Source organism: Rhynchophorus ferrugineus, unplaced genomic scaffold (genome assembly GCF_030347505.1).
Source record: "Rhynchophorus ferrugineus isolate W39M unplaced genomic scaffold, kcgeb_rfMv2 rfM3, whole genome shotgun sequence".
In the NCBI taxonomy this organism is placed as follows: Eukaryota; Metazoa; Arthropoda; class Insecta; order Coleoptera; family Curculionidae; genus Rhynchophorus; species Rhynchophorus ferrugineus.
Window position 1 is genome coordinate 52713648 of NW_027472582.1, and position 16602 is coordinate 52730249.

Consider the following 16602-nt stretch of genomic DNA (forward strand, 5'->3'; position numbering starts at 1 on the left):
TTATGTGTATTTTCTGAAATAATGATTTTAACAACCAGCTAACCAAAGCAAATTATTATAATTTACTATTTTATTTTTTTTAAATACAGCCAATATAATGTTTATATTTTATACGTTTTAATTATATTTTAAATAATAAATACACGAAATATCAAATTATTAGAAAAATATATGTATGTGTGACAGTACTATCGAAATACCGTTAAATTTGCCCATTTCCATAAATTATAAAATGACTAAATCAAATATCAGATACGTACTACTATCGCTTTCATCGTGGCAGTTGTCTTTTCATCACCAAGTAAAAGTTCAATACTGAAGATGTGACCTATCAAAAATCGCTTATATAACCTCCCAGTGGTCGGGGACAATATTGTTTTGAAATGCACTGAATAATCCGTCAAATTTGATCGATTTCCACCGATAGTATTGCCATATTTAAGATGATGATACCCATACTAGTAGATCCGCTACATGAATTGGGTAATCTGATGACATTGATAATAATGCAGAATGATTTATGAAGGGTTAAAATGAAGGTATTGCTTAATTATGTTAACATTTCAACGATTATGACAAAATTATAATATATTACAAAAAATTGCTTTTTCGCATCTTTTAATAGATGATTTTTTTTGGATCTGTAAACATTTACATAAATTTTCATATTTAAAATGAAATGTTAGACGCTACTAAACTTTGCATGAATAATTATTACTATATATATAGTAGTAAAAATATTATAGTTAAAATTAAACGCCTACATTATTTATTCTAAATGAATGATATTAATATAATGGATCACCAATTTTTTAACGTAATCGATTACGTTAAATTAATGCATTTCAAAATTTAATTAGTAACCACTTGCAATATAAATTACCTTATTTCGTTAAATTAAATGTATAGCTTAAAATTGTCGCCTATATCAGACAAATGTCAGGGACTGTTTTAGTTTTTCGGTCTACGATTTTTTATTACTTTATTTAAATTCAACCATTAATGGGATATAATATAGATAAAAATTAAAATGATGGCTATTAACTATTCCTTTATATATTAAGAAAAGTTAAAAATACTAAAATCTTTCCAAGTCCAAAAATGTTTTCGTGTTCAAATAATAATTCCAGATCAAAATAAAACTTTCAGAGCCTTTATTTAAATAAAAGGAATATAATTCTAATCACTAATATCAGCTTAGTTTGATTGATTTTTGTTGTATTCTGCTGAAGTATATTCTGAAATTAGTGTATTTTTTCCAGGAGGTAGGCAGGAAAGAATTAATTAAAACAACAGTAAATGTTTTAAAAAGTAACAAAATTGATTATTTAACCAATATAAAAATTAAATGTATGCATAACATTGTTTGAAAATTTTCGTCGATAGATAGGTGTATAAAATCCGAGAAGGAAAATAGTCACAGTCATGCCACTAACCTTTGCTTTTTCAAGATTTTGTTTACTATAATGAGTAATTAACCCTTTTTCTTTACAAGTTATACAATCTCAAATATTATAGATTTCGAAAAAGTCTGTTTTATATATTGGACAGTAAAATAATTTATCTAGAGTAAATATAGTTATAATAAGATCGTGCCTTTTCTTGTTCAATTTATTATTCAATTTTTTGTAAACACAAAGGATGATTTTTCTAGATCTGCATTACTATTTTTATTATGTTCAACTTCTCAAATTTAACGCGTATAGAATACATTTAAATATAGAAAACTGCATATCATTTACTAATAAAATTCTTATTAAGGTATTGCACCTCAACAATATTATGAGCGATCATTACTAAACGTATAGATTTCTTTCAGATTTTTACAGGACATTTTAAACGATTTGAAAGATGAAAGTGTTTATTTTCACTGTAAATCGGATATAATTATAACATTATAATCTTTAATAAAAACAATAGTTATTGACTTAAAGTTTATTGCAACCAAGACAGCAAAAAAATTTTCTTAACGAACTCAGATGGACTTCAAACAAATAAAGATTAAACTCATCTTATCATTTTAGCCCTTTGTACCGGCTGAATTTGTCTTTGAAAAGCCAGGTTTAAGAAAATATAGTGAAATAAATAACAAAATCACTGTATTCAATGAGTGAGTGTTGCAACATCTACCATATTCATCATATTAGATCCTCTTAATGTTTGGTTATTTTCTCATATTAAAAAATATATGCCAAGAAGAACGATTTTTTAATAGTAAGAGGCAATTAAATAAAAATGCCTATTTTTAATCTGATTTTTTATTGAATCATAACATACATTAGCCCCAGGCAAATGACTTTCTAAACTGTCCCTTTAATGCACAGAAAGTTGTGAGTTTGTTGGAATAGATTTTTTTAAGTTGAGATACCCCCTCAGAAACCGAAATGAGGTGGTAGCAGTATATCAGCAGACACCGTATTGTGGAAATCATATATTGGTCATATCAGTGTGCTCCAATTTAAATAGATATTAATTAGTCCAATCATTATTGTTAAAACCAAATGCTGATGTTTTTGTACTTGCTCTTTCATATTAGTAGTGTTTATTTATTAATCCTAAACTGTCAGCTATAAAATATCCTATTACCAACACTTTAACGCAAATATAGTAACAAATTCAAAATTTACGTATATATTGGACCTCTCTTTAGAACTAAATATACGTATTGAAATTCCTAAAATCATTTTGCCTTATAGAGCAACAAAAAACGGTTTTTCTAAGAAGAAACTAGATTAAATCAAACTTAATATTCATTATAAAACTGTTTTTTTACCAAAATATATATTTTGAAATAAACTAATACAGTTCTGCAGAAACTAACGATATATACAACGGAGAATTACGAGTAACAGTAACACTAACATAATGTTATTACTACTTTTGTACATACTAAGCCTTAACTTCTAACGACTGATAATAATCTGATATAATCTGCCAAGCTTTTGGTGCCATAAATCCTTCAGGTGGTTCCTCGCCGGTCCTTGCAAACTCTAAAAACACGGTAAAATAAACGAAAACAAATCTACTATATACACTAAGCAAAAACTTACTTCTCATTCGTGTGCCCGATATAAAATCGAAATCCTCTTTCCTTTCAGGTTGGAAGAAAGCCATGGATTTTTGTTTCATATCATACGCCGCTACCCTAAATGGAATGATCTCCAGATGATCCAGACCAGGTGCCATTTTTAGAACACGAGCACCATGGGTAGAGTCATATAAATTGCCATCTGGGGTTGCGTTTTTGCCTTCTGGATGAGGTACACCAGCAGGATCACGACCAACAATGTAGAAATTAGCTCCGGCAACCATACGTGCCTTTGCGTGCCACTGTACCTAAAAACATATATATGTGTGTTATTCAAAATTAATAGAAAAATTAGCGAAATTACTTCAGTGGGACCAGCGTAGAACATAGGACTTGGAAATATAGCGAGAACGGTTGATTCTTTCTCCAAAACATTATCTTCCAACACGGCCTCGTGTTGTTGCATCCGGATTTCCAGTGGCACATCGTCGTCTTTTGTCCAGCCACCAAGAGGATTTAAAAGCAAAACAGGTTTCTTGTACCCCTTTTCGATAAGTTGTCTAAAATATTAAAATGACTTATTAAACAATATAAATAAAATTCCTTATGAAACTTCTGATTATTAGGGTTTTCTACTGAATTTAATTTACACTATATTTACAAATATGTTTGCATTTCCTTAAAAAATTAAATAATAATAATGTGTTAATGCTTTAATTAGTATGTTAAAAGTTTACGAAACATTCACCAAAAATAGTAAACATTAGCTGAGTGAATTTCTGTATCGCACATTTAATACTTTCACTTCATATCCGTGCCAAATCATAGTTCACATTCTTAGTTGTTGGCTATTTTATTAAAATGATTGGACCATTGTTACGTGGAAGTTCTGTGTGTTATGCATAATGTTGCATGTCTAAAACAATTAGTTGTTCTTGACATTATTACTTTAACTAACCAGAATAGCAAATAAATAAATATATATATATATATATATATATATATTAAATAATTGCATGTATTTCAATCAGTAATGTTAGTATCAATGAACACAGCTGTTAAACATCCTAATATAACTGTTAAATTCGACTATTTTAACATTTCTCTGCATATACCAAAGCTAATCATATATTACTCACAAATCTAATCCTAATTTCGGCAAATATTACTTTTGGCTTTTGCTTAGAAGAAATCTTCAGAAACCCATCAAATGCTTTTAGAAACTTATGGTGACACTGTTTATCATATCCAAAATATATGTTTTGGTTTCAACGATTTGAAAGTGATGATTTTGATATAAATGACAAGAAATGGTCTTCCAGACAGAAAAAAATAATAATTTCAATACTTCATACAACGCTGTCAAAAAAAGGTTCTTCGATTGATTACCAATGCCTATCGCTGCGTAACCAACGAAGAACTTCACGATGATCTGGAAATTAAATGGATTTGCAAAGTTATCCAAGATTTCGCCTTGAAACACGAAAGAAGATTACTAAAGCATACTAACGTAGAAGCAATACAACTGTTGGACAGCGAGCACGATTTCAAGAGATTGAAGCGAGCCAAACCATACAAACTTATATAAAGTGAATACCTTTAGTGCAAACTATAGCTTCAGTTTATTATAATAATGTATTTTCTCGCACTCGTCTTGCTTGTGAAGTAATCCATGTACAAATTAAAAATAGTAATAAATTAATGTATAATGTAGATTGTACTAAGCGTATCTAGTAAAGATGTTATTAAAGAAAATAGTTTAGCGGCTGATCACAGAAGTGTATATAACCAATATCCAAAATACGAGAATATTTATTACAAGCATCATTCCGAGCAATTTTTATTTTATATATTAGCCTTTTATATTAACAATCCCAAGCACAAAATGCCATTTGTCAAAAAAAATACCGAAGTTTCTTCAAGAGAGCCATCCACATCTTATTACGAGCCGCTAGAACAGAATGAAACTGTTACTGCAGATGTACCACGTATATCCACGTCAGTTAAACAAATTTAGCTATGTACTATCGCAAGAAATAGTTGCAATAACAAGCAAGAGACGCAAAGTCATTGTCCTGCATAACTGTTCGGCTACAAATTTCAAGAGTTCTGAAAAACGAACTTTTACAGTTCGAATCAGAAATTATTCCTCACCCAGTATACCCACCAGCTATGACGCCTTCTAATTACCACTACTTCAGATCCATCATCGCTCGACTGGCACATAATTTCCAAATACTGCGATACATATATGATATATTGTACAAGTTTTTTTCAACAAAAGCCTTCTTAAAGTGAAAATATGATCAGCATAAAGGGAAATGCCTAATAGGACGTATATTAGAAATACATCAATCAGAATTTACCATCGACAGTTTTATATTTGACATAAACAACGTTAGTTAAAATTCAAATAAAATAATGTATTTAAAGTTTTGGTCCTACGTAGATTATCACAAATATATATCCCTTAAGGTTATATAGTTAACACAAAATAATAGAATTCATATATATCCGAAAAAGTTTTCCATAAGCTTGTTCCATACCTCCACAACAGTTCAGTTACAATTTATATGACAAAACGCCCATTGGGATAAACGTGCATTAAGTAAATTCATTTAGATAGAGACGTTTAGAGATGATATGTTGCCTATAATATCACGTGAACTAAAACAGTGAACTATGGTAAGGATCTACTTTGATATAGATATGCATCAGGTACAAATATCGTACAATGCTTGTTGAAGTTGATATAGGCGTGAATTCAGGCTTAATATATTTTAATAAATACTGAATCTATTGGATAACTTCAATAAAAGATGGAAACTCAAAATTGCATCCTTTAAATGACCATCTTTGGGCCATTGGGCATCGTTAATAAATCAAAAAACATACTACCTAATTAAGTTATATCACTACGAAAAACATCTCAGTACTGTAATACGAATAACATCTCAGTAAAAATTAATTTTACTCAAAGAATACATCTCCATGATGGCGAAACATCTGGTTAGCAATCTTAAAACTAATTTAATTTCAATTGTTACAAATAGTATAGTTTATTTCTACCGAAAGTAAATAAGATGGTATATTATATCAAAATTCAATATACAAAATATTGAAATTACATATTTTAAAAAGTAATATTTTAATATAATCACTTTATATATTATATAAGATTTTTGTTCTAATTTATTTTAAATTTCAATCCCCAACCATGAATCGTGAATTTACATATTTAATATAATATATAAAGTACCACTTGATAAAATTACCTTTTTGTATCAGTCATAAGAAGAGCATGGCCATTATGGATTGGATTCCTTAATTGAAAGGCAAATACCACATCGGCCCCCATGGTATTAAATTTGCTACGCAATTCTTTCGGTGTTAGTCGGTATTTGTCCAATCCATCGGACCATCTCACTCGTTTAATCACATCGAGGTCACCACCAATTAACCAATCACCAGATTCGTAAATCATCTAAAACAATATCAGCAATTATCCTCTTTATATTCAAATAAAAACTATTTATTTCGTTCATTAATGATAATAATAGTGCTTTATGCGTTGCCATTTAAAAACAATTTACTTATTCACCAGTAGAATTCTATATTGTACAGTGACATCAATATATAAACCGTGAAGAGGAGATTGTAAAGAGGTCAAGTTCAATTTACCTTAATATGTGGATGGTTCTTGTGCGTTGTACCAAACTGTCTGGCGACGCGTTCCTCTTTCTTGTGATAATAAATGTCGGGATTTCTGATGACCGCGTATAAATCATCATTATAGAACAAGGCGACGTCGCTTTTATTTCCAATTTTTTCTTTTTGTTCCGTTGAAATAGGCAGAACGATTGGAATGCTCTGATTAACCCTTTCATTGTCAACTAATAACGTATTAAAATGAAGAACCTAAAATTAAATATTAAATTTTAAAAGTACATTAATGTATTTAAACAGTTTTTTTTCTTTAATAGCCGAAGTAACAAGTACTCTATATTTAACATACTCTATATTGTATAAAATAGTTGGAATAATCATTATCTTGTTGTTGTATTCTATTAAGCGTTTACCTTATACAATATAAAGCTCTTTAATGCATTGAATGAAATTGAACCTGAAAAACGTGCTAGAATTGTCTTGAGTATTTGATTTTTATGTAACAATAAGTAATTTTAATTTGTATAAATTTTAATAAAAAGTAGCATTGTGGATGTTGTAATTGTGAAGTAACACCTTTCGAAATAAGCTACTAATTTTTATGAACAATTTTATACAAAATATAATTACATTTCTACAGTCACAAATATCCAAATATTTAAAATAAAACCACTTTAATATGCATAATAACATTAAAAATCATGAATTTTTTGTCCATAATTCATTGAGCTGATCAATGACATTTCAACAGCAAGAATTCTAGTTCGACAAATTTGTAGAAAATGAGATGATTCAGTATTAATTTAATAATATTTTGAAATATACACAATAATGTAAAACCACTATATATGACAAAAAATACGCTTCTTGGTTAATTAGTTTTAATTCACCACATAGTCAAGAAAATATACTTCCAAAAAGATTTATATAACTTAAGCCTTAGTAATTGGTAATATTTATAATAAAAGAGCAATAATTAAAACTATATAGATATATTTCTAGGAAGGATAAAATAGCATGTAACTACCTACCTGTAGATATTCATCTTCTCTCATAAAACCTTTCAATGGCGTTGCCCATCCCTCACTCAACACCTGCAACCATTGCAAATCAACTTTGGTCATGTCAATTCGTGGCATATTATGGGCCTCATTAATGATATCCTTAACGCTAGATTCAGGTACAAATAGCTCCTTCACCATGTCGACAGAATCAGTTTTAGGTTTCAAGGCATTACGGGCTACACCTCTAGGAATTATTCCCTGTAAAATAATAATCCGTTTTAACATGTTTGTCTTAAATTAATTGCAGAGATACTTTAATGGAAGAATATTCAGTATATACAGGGAACAGACAAAGTAATATGAACCCAATGCAATATAATGCATCTTTTTGTATGTTGGAAACACCGGTTCTTTATAAATAATGGGACGCGTTGTTGTTCATATCCCAAGTTTTATAGTAGGTTATATTTCAGTATATTATACACTTTGTTCTGCGACGGTCATATATGTTAAGACGTCATCGGCGAAGAGGAATAGTAAGCGAAACCCAAAGTTAACAGAGTCCGAAAAGATAAAGGATTGTGGGAAACAACATAAAACTGCCATCGATAAAGTGACAGCTAAAGTGAACCTTGAGTAATACTCTTTCGACAGAAACAGCATGACGGGAGCTTCACAAAACTAACATTAATGGAAAGGCTGCGATGCGAAAACCTACATAACTGAACCCAACGCTAATCTGCGAATGAGGTGGTGCAAGAATCATAAAACCTGGACACTTGATGGTTACAGTAATGTGCTATAATCCGATGAATTTTTTTTTACATTGTTTCCCATAAACGACCGGGTTTATGTATGAGGCCGAATTTATTACTTCCAAAATACGTCTAATATCCAGATTATCTTCTTCCTACATTATCATGATATTCAGCTCGTCCTCTCGTTCATATGACTGAAAATAGTTTAAAATATCGACATCCTCAACCACATTATACCTTACACTGTCATATTCCAAAATGATAAAGCGCTCATAGCAGGAGGCTCAGCCTTGTAGACAGCGTAGCAAGACAACTGAAATATCATCTTCTCTGGTCATCCAGATCTAACATAATTGAAGCAACATAGTTGAAATAATTGGCGGATGTTCTGGTACAAGAATCGGATAACATTGCATTGGAACCTATTCAGACATTCTACGAATCTATGGCACGAACAAACCCAGCTCTTGCAGATGATGGTGGTGATCCTCTGTATGTTAGATAATAAAAGTATTTAAAAAATCTCTAGTGATTTATTATACAATAGTACACCAATACGCATAAAAAAATCAACCGCTGGTTTTATTAAGTGCTTTTAATGAAAACGTTTTATTTAACGTTAAATACAAACAAAGTAACATTTGTGTAAGATTTTCTCATCAGTCTAAGAGTAAACAAGAAATTTCGATGTCGCCAAGAAAGTGAAGGGTATTTAAAATGACAAATTATATAATTTTTACAATATAATGTTTATATCGCTTTATCGGTAAATGAAAGTGTAATGTGACCATAACTAGAACTGTACTGATTTAATTTGTATCTTCTCATTTATCGTTTTTGTATATCATATATTATTCCTGTTCAATTTATTAAGCGTGTTAACGAACTAAATAAATATATAAATAGTAGTAATGTTGCAACCCAAAAATAGTAAGCTTGAAAAACCCATAGCTTATATTTTCAAAGTAAATAAGTATCTTAAACCCTATAGCTTCATGACTGATAACATTTAATTAGCAATTCTTCTTGACAGTTTGGTCCAACGGATATAATTTGTAATGAAAAACATTACTATACTCATATATTTTTTTATCAAACTAGTTTATACTTTTAATTCAACGCAAGAAAGCTTTATAGTTTTTTAATTAATATTATTTTAATTATAAAATATGGATTGATATTGTAACAGATAACACTATATTTGAAAAACTGGCAGAATTTCAACTATTTAGCTTGATGAAATAATGGTAGAAACCGAAACAAAATGTCATAATTTACAGTAGTGTATCTGATTATGAAATTAATATATAAACAAACAATTAATATACGAAAAATACTTACGTTTTCAACCAGCATATCGACAACAAGTTGTACTGATTCCCCTACAGAAGTTTTGGCGGTTTTTACAACTAGTTCTGGAGCCTCTGGCTTTTGATATTCTTGGTCCACTCCAGTAAAACCTTTAATTAAACCCTGTCGCGCTTTTTTGTACAAACCTGTAATATCAGATCGAATTTAACCAATAATTTCATAATCTTCAGTTCTTTGAAATAAATACCTTTAATATCTCTTTCTTCGCATATTTCAATGGGAGTATCGACAAATACCTCAAAGAACGGTAGGTTTGATTCCGCGTGAGCCTTCCTGGCGCGTTCACGATCCTGCTTAAAAGGCGAAACAAAACTGCATAAGCAAATGTGGCCTGCGTCTGCAAAGAGTTTTGATACTTCCGAGATTCGGCGAATATTTTCTTCTCTGTCTTCAGGAGAAAATCCCAAATTCTTGTTTAAACCTATGGAGAAAATATTTTTGTACTTCTCTTAAAAAGATGTCAGCTTGTCGATAGAAGATATATATATATATATATATATATATATATATATTACAAATTATATCTAATTATTCTTATTATACAAATTATATTTTTATTATTGTATCATTATTGATAACTTAACATTTTCAGAATTCAGATAAGAAAGGATTTCTAAATTTCCACTAAGATAAGACAGTCCCTCACATAACCTAAACTCCCTTTATTTCCATTTCGTGAATAATAAGTCTAAGTACCATCGTTATGTTTTACCAGTGAAAAAGTAAATTTGTCACAATTAGTCACACCTCTAGATCCATAGCGCTCATGAGCTTCTGGGATGAGAAATGATTCTTGTCCAACATTCAAACATATAATATATTTTCCAAACTAATGTCGTTTGGCACAACGCATACTGTTAAGGACAATTTCATGCCTACTTTTATTACATTAGAAACCATAAATTACTTATTATTTTAATACAAATATTTAATATTAAACATAAAAGTGTTTTGCCAACATTCAAATTTATCAGGCATAATAAAATCTCAAATTGCAGACACAAGAATAAATATATCACTTACTAGGTGGGCTGTTAGTACTAAGATGTAGATCATCAATTAATAATATAAACAAAATGAAGAATAAGTTTTAGGAAAATAAAACCTGACAACTCATTATAATTCACGAAATTAAAAACAATCGTTCACAAAATTGTAACTTTTGATTATAAAAACCCTGCGGGACAATTTCATGGTCACTTTTAATGTATTACATCATAAAATTTGTATCAGACATAAATTAATATAATCTTAAACAATTGCAGACACAAGAATAAATGTATCACTTAATAAGTGCGTTAATAATCTAATTGTAATTATCCATTTTTAATAGTAAAAATTGGATCTTATTATTGTACAAACCTGTTCTCATGTTATCGCCATCTAAACTGTAGGAGGGAATACCATTACAAACCAAGAATTCCTCCAATGCGAATGATATGGTTGTTTTACCAGCACCAGAAAGACCTGTGAACCAAACCGTACAGCCTCTGAAACGTCTCTGATCTCCGGATCCCAATATTTGGGCACGTTTCTCTCTAGAAACATGTCGCATCTCATATGAGACGTTAGTAGCAACCTGTTGGTCCTGAAATGAGAAATATATAAAATGCTATATGTTAAAAACAAAAATATGTTATTAAATAATATCAGTTTATAGTCTTAACAGGAATATAGGATTTATCATCAATATTTACCCCCAGAAAATTGAGAAAAAATACTATTTAAATGTATGAGTGAATAAAACTATTGTATAGTTTATTATTTAGACTAAATATTAAAAAATATATTTAATTATAAGTATTATTCAGTTGGTTCCTAATGGGTTTCAAAATTAAACGTGATGTGTTAATTAATATAGCAACATTTTTTAATATCATCGACTGCTGTTAACGGTATAGAGAACATTCTCCAAGTTTATTGAAAACGTACATATTAATTACTGGATATAAATAGTATCTAGCATTTCATCAAAGTATTCTTACCCAATTAGTTGACATATTTAATAATAACTTAGCACTGCTCTTTTTGATGTTCCGCATCGACTAGTGTTCATTTTGCCGACATCCGTTTACCCAATGCGGAAGATAGTAGGCCACACTTTCTCTCGATTCTTAAAAAATATTGTTATAATATTAGACCTGTTGCTTTCATTGCAATTGGCGACGTAACTCGTTATTGATTCAACTAATATCAGCCTTTGTTTTGTCTTATGTTTAGATGATTATTTAGATTTAGGGAATCTTCGGAGAGAAAGCGACTTATTTTCTATTTTCCCGCGTGTTCGTTTGTTTTACTAAAGAGAAATAGTTGAAATATAAAGAAATTTTATGTTAAACAATTTTAGAATACAATTAGACTTATTTCGAAAATAAGTATTCGTGTAAAAAGTTTTTTACATCGAAAACTAAATAATTAACTAAATAATTCAAAAGTTATATTTAATGATTTAATGATACTTAGTTAATTATTTATTTATTATTATTATTTAGTTATATTATTAATCAAAATACATTAATTCAAGACGCTCTCATTATTAATTTCCGGTTATTAAGTTAAGTGATAAGTTAGCACAGATTGCATTAACAAAAGATTAAAAATTTCGATTCTATTTTGTCTTTAATTTTGAGTCTTGAAGATTTTTTTCTCCTTCGGAAACTTAATATACAACCTATTAGCATTAGTTTTAAACTTTAATCAAAACAATTCAAAGTGAAATTCATCGTTTGAGTGGTACTCTAATCTATAAATTTAAAAAATCTATTACTTTACTAAATTACATCTACTTTACTAAATTACTATTACTTACATTTTTTTTTAAATAAGAGATAAACAAATTTACTTTTTCATGATAGAAGAATGTGTGAAAATGCCGTAATGAATGAGACGTAAAACTTTCTTTATATTGTAAACTATAACAGTTTGTTGTCATAAAATTTAATTAAGGCGCAATAATTAAGCCCGACTGGATCATTCTTTGTTGATTACGACCAGATATACGTACTTTGCCTTATTCAACTAACGCATTCATCAATCAATCGTTCAAGTTATCTAGCCAATATTTTGCTTCAAAGTATATTACATTTTTTCATCGATAAAAACTATATGTTATCGGAAAAACAATAAATTATAGTGGACAGCAAAATCTTGATTGTAATAAAATATTTCCTTAATCTCTTTCTTTAGTCTCCTTTTACCAACTAGGGGTTTATCTGGACTGGACTTACAGTTTTAACGTGGATTCCGAACCACGGTCCTCGACATTAAGCCTAGCGACTGGCCAGTGACCAACCTAGAAATCATCCCAGAAGACATCCGGTCTTACCCAGCCAGGTTACTGACAGACTGGGATCTGTCGGATTTTCCCTATCGGATTTTACACTCTTGCCTAGCACAATCATAAATATTAAACGATCACAAGCATAAATTTACGACCATGTCCAAGCAGGATTCGAACCCGCGCAAAACCTGACGGTATTTTAAAGTTATTAATACTTTTTTGAAAAGGTTAGTGAGTGTTAATTCTTGAGATAGTTTGAATATATTTTAATATACAGATATTTGCTAATGTAACTTATGTTATATCTAATGTATTTCTGAACTTGATGATATCTCTGAAGAATATTGAAAATATTGTCAAAACAAGTTGTAATAGCACATCGTCTTTAAGTTATTCTCTTTAGGCTATTATGTGAGAAACTTTATAAATTGTGGTCGAATTTCGACCACAGGCCAAGCACCAGTTATAATTAATCGTTAATATAACGCCGTACTTAATACGCAAATAAACAGACGTTTTAAAATAATAAAATTCTTAACTAATATAAATCAAAAAGTCTATCTGGTGTTTATATTAGATATTTATAGTTTTAATATAATTTAAATGAGTATATTATTTCTTAAATTGTAACGTTTAAAAATACTACTATATTTTTGCACATATAAGACAAAATTATTTATTTTATTTTCTATAATCCAGTAATATGTTAAGTAACTATACAATAAATAATATCACAATGCTTTACTAACATAATAGTAGTATAAAGAGTGTAATGAGTAAGTACAAAATTAAGCAACCAAATGCTTTAATTACAGACAATTTAAAAAGTATATGGATGTTATAAAAATATATATGTCCATATTATTGTAGACAATAAGGAATATCTAAGAAAGAGAGATTCTTACCCTCATTGTCAAAGGTTGTTGGTAGAACGACAAGAAGTAACTGATTGAAAAATCTATTCCTTAAATATATAAATACAACTATTTTGTTCTGGTTCTGTGAACACGGGGCACAACAAAGTAAACGCAGAAGTTGTGGCTCACACATCGCATAAAAACTCCGAGTCTTTGATTAAACCGTGACTTTGATTAAATTTTGTATAAGTTATAGTAGTATTTTACGAATATTTTTGTGTTTTAACGTAAATAAAAAGTACCTTTTATACCGGCTCAAGGTTACAGTCTAAAACATCATTTGAGTTACTGCGGTAAAGCCTTACAAAATGACAGTAAAAGTTTCTTACAAACTTGTGCAAAAACATCGTTATTATTTTTCGTAGCATTGAGACGCAAATTTAAAAAAATCTTACCTATTAAAGCACTTTAAAGATACAATTAACGCATTTTTATTTCCGTCCGATTTATTACTGATTGGTTAAAGTAGGAAGTTCTTATTATATAAAAAATATAATAAATTGTTCTCATTTTCGACCAAAAAAAGCTGTAAGGTAGTTGTTAAACCAAGGTTATGTAACGGGTTGATTAAATTAATTTCAATAACTGTTCATTTTGCTGCATGAAATACTAAAACGTGGTAAACTCTAAAAATTAAAATATATACTAAATAATATCAAATTTAGTATTTAAGTGCAATTCAAGAACTAATATAGATGAAATAAACGGGGTAAAAAATAATTAGTTCAATAAAGAAGTTTATTCTATACAAAATTTTAGTTTTAGTAATAAAAATGTCTTACGTATTTTTCATTTAATAGAGTCCCTTAAAGGATGCTTCCTCTTGGGGGAATCTTGGGCTATTTATATTAACTAGTGATCGCCCTGTGGTCGAAATTCGACCACAATTTATTAGGTTAGTCATGTTTCTCTCATAACAGAGTAAGAGGAATAGTTTCTATGTAGAATTCTATGTTTTAAAACTTGCTTTATAGTATTTTCATTGTAAGATCAGAAATGTATTTGATGTATGATATTAATTAAAATAATAAATATTTGTATATTAAAAATATTAAAATAACTATTTCAAGAAATTTCTTTTACTTTCTTAAACTTTTTACCTAAATTACGACACCACTGAATATTATAACAAAGCATACGTGATCTCTACTTTTTGTTATAAACATAAATATGGAATAATAATTGAAGTAATACATGTTTGTATATTAAAACAGAGAATATATAAATAAAACAATTTTGAAATTAATATTTGACTTTTGATGTATATTAGAACAATAGGTAATTTATTTTTTACAATTTAGAAATGTATATTAAAGGGATATATTTACAGTCATTAAATTAACTATTGATCTTTCAAAACTTAGGTCTACAAAGTAAGTAATCAAAATAATTAATACAATATGGTCCATATCTTATAATATTAATCGTTAAACATCTTAATATTTATAAATGCCTTTAAATGTTTACAAATTTACTGTTAATTATTCACAATTTCTTCTATTTATCCTATGTGTACCATCTATACAAATTATGTAATTAAAATGTATATTACAAAAACAATAAATACACCAGGCTGATTAAAAGAACAATTTCTTTACATTATTCTTTAATGTCATTATTTGCTTATTAATTCCGAAATTCGATCTCACCCTTGCAGATCTTTAATTGAGATCTTTAATTTGCCATCTATGACTTCTGTTTATCTAGTGTTTTCTAATTTGTCTTACGTGTCTTATATGTTATGTCCCACTTGGGAACTGACAACTCACTTACAAATGAAAAATTAAAATTCTATAAAGTTATTTTATAATTGTTAATATTCTTTACAACATTTATTTTAACTATTTATGCAAAAATTAACTTATTTATGACTTGCGATATTCGGTTAGTGCTTATGCATTTACAAAATCAACCACTAAAATTTACAGAAAAATCCCCTCTAGTACAATGATACTGTGTCTCTAGAAACACATCAATTACTATCACTTCTTAAGCAAGAACAATGTTTCTTAACTGTGCTCTGTACACCAAACATCAAATTAAATCAAAAAGCATCATCAATCAGCATCAAAATAATAGCATCATCCTGGAAACGCCTGAGTTGTGTCCATTCTTATAAAACTAAAACTAAAAAATAAACTATAAAACTTTCGGCTGCCTAATATAATGTTTTATATTTGTGGCACTTGCAGTGCTCAGTATATTTTAAATAATCTTCTGCTCAAGTAAAACACACAAGGGTTTGTTTTGAATCTTAACTAACCATAACTATTTAAATTTTCTCTGATGCCACTGCATGAGATTAATGTGGAATATTAATAATTTAATCGAACATTTTTACGATAGCTCGACAGACTATGTGATGATTCTGATTACTCACAGAAAATAGACAAAAGTCCATAAGTGTTGAATTGAAAATACATGGTCGACAATGTATAGCGCCTCCTCTGGGGATCAATTTAACAGTGAAGTCGTTACGTTCACGAACTCTTAATATATATGTATTGGTTGCACCGTATTGCCGGACCCATGCTATTTGACTACAAATTAAAAACATTTATTTCATTTAATATAAAAT

At 29.1% G+C, this 16602-nt stretch overlaps 1 protein-coding gene across 1 annotated transcript; it reads right to left on the reverse strand.

The window, feature by feature from the left end:
- Positions 1–2242: 2242 nt before the first annotated feature.
- On the reverse strand, positions 2243–12759 carry LOC143194094 (bifunctional 3'-phosphoadenosine 5'-phosphosulfate synthase). Its single transcript, XM_076400663.1, has 12 exons — positions 12637–12759; positions 12000–12570; positions 11813–11940; positions 11190–11415; positions 10015–10248; positions 9798–9952; positions 7726–7956; positions 6710–6946; positions 6304–6512; positions 3393–3588; positions 3051–3336; positions 2243–2990 (listed from the first exon to the last, which is right to left on the reverse strand). Exons 3-12 carry the CDS (start codon positions 11867–11869, stop codon positions 2890–2892), a joined length of 1932 nt encoding a protein of 643 aa, XP_076256778.1. The 5' UTR covers positions 11870–11940; positions 12000–12570; positions 12637–12759; the 3' UTR covers positions 2243–2889.
- Positions 12760–16602: the final 3843 nt, after the last annotated feature.

Bases quoted from the DNA above. Each gene is read 5' to 3' on its own strand.
- LOC143194094 (XM_076400663.1), bottom strand. From the start codon at position 11,869: ATGCGGAACATCAAAAAGAGCAGTGCTAAGTTATTATTAAATATGTCA. The intron at 11,416-11,812 runs GTAAGAATACTT...TTCTCATTTCAG, and splicing joins TAAATATGTCAACTAATTGG to GACCAACAGGTTGCTACTAA. The intron at 6,947-7,725 runs GTAGGTAGTTAC...ATTTAATTTTAG, and splicing joins GAGAAGATGAATATCTACAG to GTTCTTCATTTTAATACGTT.